This window comes from Oculina patagonica, chromosome 5 (genome assembly GCF_052425735.1).
Source record: "Oculina patagonica isolate OP01 chromosome 5, crgOcupat, whole genome shotgun sequence".
Classification (NCBI taxonomy): Eukaryota; Metazoa; Cnidaria; class Anthozoa; order Scleractinia; family Oculinidae; genus Oculina; species Oculina patagonica.
In genome coordinates this window covers 7,910,554-7,921,436 of record NC_135762.1, presented here as the reverse complement: position 1 = coordinate 7,921,436, position 10,883 = coordinate 7,910,554, and the positions used below count along the sequence as shown (strand labels likewise).

The 10,883-nt window shown below is 40.2% G+C and overlaps 1 protein-coding gene and 1 pseudogene across 1 annotated transcript; one reads left to right on the top strand and one right to left on the bottom strand.

Annotated features, from left to right (window-relative positions):
* Nucleotides 1–2,960: 2,960 nt before the first annotated feature.
* On the top strand, nucleotides 2,961–4,622 carry LOC144654017 (uncharacterized). Its single transcript, XM_078514139.1, has one exon. The coding sequence runs from the start codon at nucleotides 2,961–2,963 to the stop codon at nucleotides 4,620–4,622; it is 1,662 nt and encodes a 553-aa protein (XP_078370265.1).
* A 2,509-nt stretch (nucleotides 4,623–7,131) lies between these two features.
* On the bottom strand, nucleotides 7,132–8,085 carry LOC144655347 (galanin receptor 2a-like; annotated as a pseudogene).
* Nucleotides 8,086–10,883: the final 2,798 nt, after the last annotated feature.

Below are 10,883 nucleotides of genomic sequence, written 5' to 3'. Positions count from 1 at the left end.
CTTGGAGACTTTCAAGAATTACCAAGCCGTGATCATGCGCAGAGCCAGTCAAGCCGGGGAGATTGTCAGACAAGCCATGGAGTTTATTCACAACCATCCTGTGATCGGAGTATTCCTGGCTGTTGTCGCAGTGCTTGGTTTCATCCCCATACTCGCTTTCTTAACAATCGTATCCGGATCCTTTGTAATCATCTTTGTCACAGCGCTTACCATGTTCCAAGGCGTGGTTGTGATATCTCTGGCGCCCTTCCTCACCGTTCTGGTTCCCATACTGATGATTGGAGGTACGGCGGCCGTTTTCACTTACACCGTCTACCGTTCTTTTGTGAAGATTCTGCAGATCATCAAGCGAGTCATCAAACGAATCCACAGGGGACCTAAAGAAATAGCCAATCACACGCTCCCTTCGCGAATTAATGGCAAACCAATCAGATTTCGTAGCTACAAAGTGAAACCACCTGCTATCCCATATGCTTTCCCTCCAAATGACGAGGAACCATTTGAGGAAGAATTGTTCTACAGTTCTCCCAATTGGTTCTAAAAATAGTAACGAAAATAAGAAACAAATACAAAATATAAAATACAAAATCAAAATACAAAACATAAAACAACAAAAATTTCAAAAAATCATTTCACAGTTTATAAATACCACCCCATTTAAAATAATCCCCTGTGTTGAGTCTTTCTGTTGATTGTCCCACACCCGATTTCAAGATAGAACTACCCCCATTACTAAGACTTCCTTTTCTACACCCCTTCCCATTTAGAAATATAAATGTAAATACCCCTTTCCCTATACCCCCGTATTAACCCCCTTTAAATACCCCCCATTTACAAATAGAAATAACCCCTTCTACAACACCCACTTTTAATAAGCTCCACCCAATTTAGTCACTCTCCCCTTCCCAAATAAACAAAACAAAATATTAAACAGAAATTGTGGGGCTTACTCACTGCTTGCTGACATAACCTTGTTTCCGTGGATAATCTTGAACAGATTCCTCAGCAAAATCATAACTGTGGACAAGTTAAGTGAAAACCATTTCATGATACAAATCTCTGCCAAAAGTGCTGCTGTTTTTTTGTATTTTTTAAGTGTAACTCAAGTTAATATTGTAATGGATATTAGTCAACGAGAGAGACAACTTTTAGAACAAATGATTGATGTAACAGGCTGTTATTAAACTTCCATTGTTGAGTATTTGCTGGAAATAACTGAAATAAAATACCTTTATGACTATAATAAGGTTTATATTGTTTTATTTAATCGAGAAGGCATCACTAATACTCTGTAGGAGGGAAAGGTCTTTCCAATGGTGCCCAGATTTGAGTGATTGGGTCAACTGAGCTTGAAATATCCACAAAAATGCTTAGATATTTGAGTAAAAAACTCGTAGGAGAATTTGCCTCAACCACCCTTGGCTCCTCAATGGCAAGAATTTCCTCTTTGGATGATGCTTTCTTGGGAATTCTTGAACTGCAAGCAAGCCTAGTGGAAGGCCAACAACTGCAGCAAAAACATAAGGAAGGACAAAAAAGGAAAAGCGAGAAAAAGAAAATGAAAAACGAGGCCCCATTAGGGGTTTTAGGGATACGGGATATTTGGGGAAAAAACTATAGGAATACGGGATATTTCAAGGAAAAATTATAGGGATACGGGATACAAAGAAAAGAGATTGTGGGGTATCGAACTAATGGGAATTAATGGGATACGGGATATTTAGGCCAAAAATTAATGGGATACAGGATACTCGGACCCCCTAATGGGGCCTCAAAAACTTGACTTTTGCGCGTGCCCGAGCAAAAATATCACAAAATGTGATGCTTGTGAAAAGAAAGGCATGCCTTCATGTTGCAAGTGGCATTTTGAGTAGGCTGTGACCAGAAAATGCCAAACTAAATGTCCAAAAAAAATACATGTTTATGTATTTAGATCAAATTACACAAGTCTGGTTGAATTTAGCCGAACTTTCGAAGAACAGACGTTTAGTGTTAAAACTCTTAAAGATGAATTACAGTCCGTACTGCGCAATCTCGGCTGCAATGTTTATGTGAGCCTCACAAACAAAGCAAAACTAAAAATTATGTGACAAACTTACCTGTTTCTTCATTATTAACGCCAGATATCCTTGCAGAACAAATAATAACAAGTAGAAGAACCTTGACGCTATTTCAAACCGACGTTTCAGCTCATCGGAAGTTCTTGAACGAAGCGAACTGTAATGGCGGACTAAAAAACTTCATGTATGCTGTCACCGAAGTGTAACGTTTCAACGAATTCAAAACAAAAACGTAAACAAACTCCGAGTCTGCGCAGTACGGACTGGAAATCAGCTTTAATTTGTTCGATATTGCAATATACCTCTGTTAAAAGGATACTATCCCAGCCACCACAATTCCAGGACTTTATTTTAACAAGAACTCGCTAACGTTTGTTACATCACGTACTGACCGAAACCAAACTGAACTGGTAAACAACATGGCGGGAACAAATGGCATAAATCTAATTAACTCAACCAATCAGAGTCCAATGTTATAATAGCATAAATTATCACAATTTTAACAATCTTAAGAGTCTCTTAAGGTTTGAGCTGAGCTTGTGTGGACTCGCTGGATTCGCTCTGCTCGCGGAATTTATTTTGCCCTTTATGCTATCCTGAAGTTAACGCCGCAATATGAAAAGAGCTCGGTTAGTTTACGATTTACAAACAGGAACTTAAAACTGTGATAGAAGCATTCAATTATGGCTCCAGGATACTTGAAGTGTTTCAATGTAACAAAGAAGTTTTGGTCAACAAGAATGTGAAGAATAAGGCATTAAAAGACATTTTATTGTTATCAGTAAACCAAGCGACAAACATGGCGTTATAATGCCATGTCAATATAGGCTACCGTAAGCGTTGTATTTTCCGCTTTGAGAAAGCGTCAACAACTAAATTGTGTTATTCCTAAACCTGGTTATGTCGACGTCAAATGCAAGCGTAAATATGGCGCTGGAAATATTCCCAACCGATGTTGCAGTGGAACTAAAATTGTTCGCTGAAAAGCATAGCTGTGGCTGTGCAAAATTACGCTCCAGGCAGTACAAAAGAAAAGACGCAGATAACGAAAAGAGTGAAGCAGAGAAGCACTTGGCATCTTTCAAAGAGAAATGCGAGGGGCTCCTGTCGGAGAGATCTTTCCAAGCTATTGAGTCAATGCTTGTGTATGCCAGTTGGCACGCTGCAAACACAAGGAAAAGCGAACATTGCTGGCGCCGTGGCAGTCGAAAAGGCTACGAGTCCGACGCTAGTAACGACAAAAGAGAAGTGGACGAAGGTTACCAGAACATCGTCAAGGAAGGAGAAATATCCGAAACTCTAGCAAAGAGCGTAAAAGAGATGGGCTGGAGTGCTGCTTGGTTTGCTGCAAACACAATCTTTGGTCACCAGGAAGATGCAGAGCGCCAGAAAGAAAACTTTGATTCATGTTTTGCCAAAATACACGGAGAAGTCAATATAGCGGAAATTCTGTCACAGAGGCCAATTGCAAGAGCAGTTAGTGAAGAAAACGAGGAATCTGGCGATATTGAAGCATTGGACATATTTCCACTTGATATTGCAAAGGAACTGAAAGGGTACGCTGAAAAGGCAGCCTCGCACTGTGCGAAAATGCGCCTCGGCAACCGTGGAGAAGCCGATGCCGACAAAATTGAATCGAAGAACCACTTCGACTCTTTCAAAGAGAAATGCAAGGGGTTGCTGTCGGATAAATCATGTGAAGATATTAAATCGATGCTTTGGTACACAGCCTGGCATGCAGCAAACACCACGAAGAGCAAACGCAGTTGGCAATGTGCTAAGCGTAACCGGTACAAATCTGACGCTGCCAGCGACGAAAGGGTAATACAAGCGAAGTACCAGGACGTCGTAAGTAAGGGAGAGATATCTGAAGCTTTGGCGACAAATGTGAAAGAGATGGGTTGGAATGCAGCCTGGTATGCTGCACACACCATCGTTGGACGCCGCGACGATGCACTCCGCGATAAAGCAAACTTGGACTCGTATTTCGACAAAATACACGGAGACGTCAATCTGGTCGCTATGAATTTCATCATGGACGATGCCAAAATCCTGTCGCAGAAGCCAAAAATAATTTCTGAAAAAGATTTGGTAAACAGAGGTGATGTAGAGCAAACCATGACGTTTAGTTTCTCGATGACAGAAGGAAGAACGCGTTCTACTTCCCATACCATCGGCTTCAGTTATGGCATCAACGCAAGCTTTAGCGCGGGCTTCGCCGGATTTGCCGAGTGTAACTTCCAGGTATCTTTCAGTTTCTCGCACAGCCACACTTTCGCCCAGTCTACCAGTACTGGTACCACCACTACGTTTGAATTCCCACTGTCAGTTCCCGCACATTCCATCTATGTTGCCAAAGGGATTGTGTATGAAGCTGAAATGGATATCCCTTACGAGCTAGTGCTCGACTTTGAAGGCACACACAGAAAAATAAGAGGGCGTTGGAAAGGAGTCGCTTGCAGCAAGGCTACTTATGAAGTCGATAAGAAAGAGGATCTTTTACCCCCTGACCAGGCAGATGGAGAAAATGATACAACGTATTACTATTGTAATATCTTGTAACAATATTTTTGATTTGAAGAAAATTGTGTATACCGAAAAGGTATACTCAGCGTGCGATCAACGTGTGAGCAAATCCAAACAGCTTTGGCTGATTAAATTTGAGTGAGCGTATATGAGGATTGAATATACCCACTTATTACATGAAATTTTCGCGACACGTTAATTATGCGAATTTCCCGATTCCAAAAATATCGCAAAATTTAAGTGGCGCGAACAACTGATAAGTGTCGCGAACATATCATGACGCGAAAATTAAGTGACTCACATTATTATCAATAATCAAGAAAGAATAAGTTTAGTACTACTAAAGGGAAGCATTATCAATCTAGATGGATGCTGTCGTCAATTGACTCAAGAACAATAACTCATGCACGTACAAGCATAACCTACTTGTAGACATGTGAGAACTCCTCTGTTGTTGCTATGGCCGAGATTTAGTCCCGCCCTTGCGTTTTTGTTAATTTTGACGTTGTATTTTTTTTTTTTCCGGGGAGGAAATTTTCTTTGCCCTTTAATTTGGATTGGGGGAAAAATTTTTGTTTGGGAAGTGGGTTTTTTCAAATTTTAAGAGGGAATAATTTAAAAAAAAAAAAAAAAAAAATGAAAAGAAGCCGCGTTTACCGTTCCGTAAACGTCATCTTAATCTCTCTTGTTTTTCCTTTGACGAAGTCGTTTTATTTAATTCAAGGGCATTTAAAATAATATTGCCAAGGAAATGCAAGTCGTATCGTACTCAAAAACGCGAAATTAAAGTGATTCAAAATACAAAAGTTTCGCAGAATCGCGAATTTAAGTGTCGCGAAATATGCTCACCTCAAAATCGCGAAATTAACGTTTCGCGTTAATTTCGTGTAATAAGGTATTTCGCTAAACCTTGATTATAATTTCGTCTTTCTTTACGTAAAGAACCGTTCTTTACAGAATTTTTAAAGTTTTTCATATAGACATGTAGCCGTAGCTTGTTCTGACCTATAGATGGTCCAACATCCCAGTATCTTGTCTTGTCTTGTACGGGTTACCTTGAAAAAAAAAGTCGTTTGTTTTGAAATTTTTATGCTTTATAACACCATTTGTCTCTGAAAACAATGTTGTTAACGAACCAGTGATTGGCCTTTTTTTGACTTAGCGTCGAAGCGAAGGGGATTAAAACAAAAGATATCACATCGATGTTTTTGGAAGGATGAATAATTTCAATTTATGTTTTATTTCCCCGAGCCTCGAAGCCAAGTTGGTTAATTGGCTTACTGTATTTAATTTGCATATTCCTGTGTGTTTCAAGCGTGGAATGCAGTAATTATGGATCAAATAAAAATGACTAAAGATGAAAGACAAGCAGGGCTGTTGTTGAAAACAAACCACTTGTTTACGTCGTGATGCGCAACGCCGTACGTGGCTGACTCTTGGCTCACAACACGGCACATGATAAAACTCAATGACTGAACACCGGACTGGACTCTGGACCGCTGGACGGTTAGTCTCTTGGACGCTGACTACGATCAGTCCCTCTTTTCTCTTTGTCAGTCGAGCATGAAGCTAAAAAAAAGCGCGGGTGGAAAAATTGCAGTGGGAAACTCATGAAATTTCCGACACAACCAACTTGAGATCGTGTTTTCGTACAAACGCCGCCTACCAGGGCCTTAAACACCCTATGAAAGAAACCGCTGACCACTTGTTCGTTCCAGACTTCGCTCACCGTTATTTGACAGAGGATGCCCCGTATGGGCTGGTGGTGATCCGGGGTGTAGCGGAAATTGTACAAGTGGCCACGCCAACTATAGACAGAGTTCTATTGTGGGCTCAGGAGAAAATAGGAAAAGAGTACCTCGTGAGGTCGAAGTTGCAAGGCAAAGATGCGCCATCCACGCGAGCACCGCAGAGATATGGACTTAATGCGTTAGACGCTGTCTTGGGACGAGCTTAGTTTATTGGACTATGTTACATGTTCAAAACACAGAGGCAACTGAAAAAATGTTTAGTGTTTGCTGGAACTAAGTATTCCATACAGACTTTTGTTTCAGTCGAAAAATAAAAACCAAAAACATTGTCTAAAATGTTTTGTTTTACCAGGAAATGAATTAAAAATAAAGGGAACAGATATACAGACTATTTACATCCAGCATCACAAAGTTTTACAACTCATTTTCTCAAACTCGTTAAAAATTCATCATGTTATAACAAATAAATTTAGAACCCTGATGGTGATTTGGATAGGGGATATCAATTAGCATAGATTTTTACGATTTCATTTCAACATTTTCTCCGTACTTTTTGTTTCGATTGAGAAGTAGTATATCAAACACGAGCGACAGTGCTTCATCGGGAGAGTTGAAAATACGACGCGCATTTTGACGAAATTTGAAGTGTTTGGATAGCCGATAAAACACTTTCTCGAGTGTTTGATTGATCTCAATCAAAACAAAAAATACGGAGTAGACGGAGAAATAAAATCGTAAAAATCTATGCTTATTTAGACCTGGTATCCAAACCTCCTTCATGGTTATGATTTCTTTGTTTTAACTTGATGAATTATTAATGAGTTTGAGAATATTACGTAATGCGTTCATTAGATGCGAAGAGGTCGACCTCATAACTTTTGTATAATTAGTGAGGCCTATTGAATACCTTGCGCAGTTCCTGTCTAATGTCCTTCTTGAGAAAGCCATAAATAATCGGATTCACTGCAGAATTGGCGATCACGACAAGAAAGATAGCTTTTTTAATGATATCAGTGTAGGGGCACCTGACTGAAGACTAAACAATAGCACCGGTAATTCCCGAAGAGGTATGTAATATTGAAAACCGTCAGGATCAGTATAACCATGATGGATGCACTCCTCTTTTCTGGCCTGGGAGGTTTGGTTGGCGCGATGCTGGCTTTGCTTGCGGCGTGGTTGAAACGAACCTGAGCAAGTGTCTTCCTAATCTGGCGGGAGGCGTTCCAGCCGAGGTAAAGAAGACGGCATGTCACAAAGATGAACATGACAAATGGACACACCTGGAAAATGGATACGCGGCAGATTTCGAAGGCCATGGTGAACGCTGGGTTACCCCTGTATGAGAAGATGGCGGGAAGCGAGAAAAAAAGAAGCGGGGACGTCCATGCGACGAACAGCATACAGCAGAAGGTCTTCTTTGTCATTAAAGAGAGGTATCGCAAAGGCCTTGTAATGGCAAGGTAACGGTCCACCGTCACGGCGCAGAGATTGGCATTCGAGCAGTACAGGAAAGTGAAGCTGACTTTGAAAAAGACGCCCGGGTGAAAATCGATCGTATGGAAAATATTGGCGCTTAAGACAGCTGGAAAACACGCCAGTCCGGAGCAGAGATCAGCCACCGCAAGGGACAGAATGAACCAGTTGGCTTTGGTGTGGAGGCGAGGCTTGGTTATGATGAGGTAGATCACAAAACCATTTCCAAGAACCGTCAAAAGAAGCAGGAACCATCCAGAAATCAAAATCCACATGCGGAAGGGCTACAAAACAAAAACTCAATTTTAGAAAAGGAAGGGACGCTGTCGCCAGTTTCACTTCAAATATTCAAGAGCCTAAAGACATATGGAAACTACAAATAGTGGTCCAGTTTTGTTAAAAATCACCATGCAATTAAGTGTACTGAAGCGATAAATAAGCGATATTATTATTCATTCAAAATATTTCTGTGTTTCTGATTGGCTTTCGATCCCCGGCTAATTCCAGCTATTCGGCTAGCGCCGACCAAATTTGGAAGAAATTCCAATTATTGGATTGCAACCGTCCAATATCAAAAATTATTGGATCGCAACCTCGTTCTCAAGGATGATTATCCGATCGCAACCTCGTTCCCAAGAACCGCTGACGTCACGCGACTGAACGGCTTTGCTGCCGAGCAGGTTGAAAGCGCGAAATGGCCGCTAGATTTGAGTATTACGAAGAGTTAAAATTTAAAGTTATTAGAAGACAAGGAAAGTCAAAACACGGAAAAAGCAACGAAGTGGAGTCGATCGATTTTGAAAGCGAGTCTTCAAGAGGAAAAGATCCCTGATCCAGCCACAGCGGATGACTTGGAGCGGTTTTAAGAAAATTCTACGTCGAAGTAAGCAAGAACGATGGAAACCTGTACTCGAAAACATCGCTTTTTGTCATCAGATTTAGCTTCAATAGACACTTCAAGCAAGTGCTAAATACCGACATTATAAGGACAAAAAATTTAATGAAGGTAACCGAGTTTTTGAAGTTTAAATCAAATTTAAAAGCGAACGTTGTTGTGTATTTGTGTACTTTGCCTACTGTCAAAACCCTATTAAATTCATTTTGTGCATTAGAATCTCTGGAAATATTTTGGATGAATAATAAAACAATTATTGAATTCGGCTTTCGTATGATATGAAGAATTATGCAGATCTAGGAGGGTGTTATCCGCCTCAGCCATTATTGTGATGCCATCAGGAACTTTAGATCTCAACTTGAAAAAGTCAGGCTGATTTTTTCAAGTTTTGTCCGGCATATTATCTTGTAAAAATCGAAATTCAGAGTCGTAAGCGGAGTAATGAGCTCAGAGTCGGAAGAACAAGAACATCCCCATTTTCTACCGATTCGGGTTATGAATCCGTCGTTTATGCTCCAGTGAAAACTAGATTGACGGAGTTGCAATCAGAAGCTAAAGAACAAATTAATCTCAATGCTAGCTCCCAGGCCCTCTGAGTACTTTCTTTCTGCTTGCGACTCCGACCATCCACAACCATGGACGTATTTTGTTGGGAAACTCGTAAAATCATGAAATTCTGATCGTAATAACTGCTAAATACGCGTTAAAGGTACCCCTGTTCCCCTTTCAATGTTGGAAAATGACAGAAGGAACATGGAAATTGAAACAATCTGCGAACGACGAATATAGACTAATTTTTTTCAACAAGCGAAACCGCTGAAAATCCTGCGATTAAAAAACTGGGTAATTGGTGGAGTATTTATTATCAGAATTTTAACGTTATGACCTTCGCCAATTGCAAGCAAACCAGAAATAAAACCGTGCCCAAAAAAGCACTTAAGGCCAGTCAAACTCCTTGCGACTCCGACAATCTACAACCATGGACGTATTTTGTTGGAAAACTCGTGAAAACATGAAATTCTGATCGTTATAACTGCTAAATACGCGTCAGTAATCCCGTTCCCCCTTCAATGTTGGAAAATGGCAGTAGAAACATGGAAATTGAAACACTCTGCGAACGACGAATATAGACTAATAATTTTTTCAACAAGCGAAGCCGCTGAAAATCGCCGCGACTAATTAAAAAACTTTGGTATTATTAGGTAAGGAACTTATTATCAGAATTCTTAAACGTTATGACCTTCGAACAAGCAAACCAGAAATAAAACCGTGCCCAAAAAAAGCATTTAAGGTCAAACTCCAGAGATAATAAAAATTATTTACACTTACATGCACGATAAGTTGTCCAATATTGATTCAACAGATTTAACGCAGTTCGAGGCAGGAGTGTCATCAGCAACAGATCAGTATGAATCTTTCTAGACGGTAGAGTAACCTGCATCACCCCAAATGAACCCCCTTTCCTGACAAACAGCAAATATACGTACATGTTTTGTTTGCAGCTAAGAAAGCCTCGCGAAATATACTGAAAGATACTATATCCCTGTAATTTAACACTAAAACTAAATTGATTATTAAAGTCGCCCAAAGTCGCCCAAAGTCGCCCAAAGTCGCTCTAAGTCGCTCTAAGTCATGGGGATAGTAAAGATATTTTCTGTAACAATGCGTTATGGTGTACCATGATGATTCCCATAGGTCGGTCACCTTAAATTGCCTAAAATGTCACCTAAAATTGCCTAAAGTCGCTCAAAATCGCCAAAGTCGCCTAAAGTCGCCCAAAATCGCCTTAAGTCGCCCAAAATCGCCCGTAATTTTGGACAAAATAAGCTAAACTCGCCTAAAGTCGCCTTAAGTCGCCCAAAGTTACGGCGACTTTGGGTCCCAGAGTAGGCCTAAAAACACAGAAGCATTGGAGACGGTGAACACAGTTGGTCAGGGATTTAATAACTCGTATTTTAAGCAATTAGAAATGGAAATTTTGTGATTAATATGTTTACTTCTATTCGTGAACTGAACTCCGCTTAATCGTTTAAACCTTAATATTTTACCATTTAGTTGACGTTATGAATGTCTTTTCAAAACGGCAACAGAAACTTTATCCACGCGGCAACTAAAACGAATTTCCAGGCTGTAAACGTAATATACAAGCTCTAATTAATTTTCCTACATTTAATCACT

Coding starts and splice junctions, on each gene's coding strand:
- LOC144654017 (XM_078514139.1), top strand. CDS start 2,961: ATGTCGACGTCAAATGCAAGCGTAAATATGGCGCTGGAAATATTCCCA.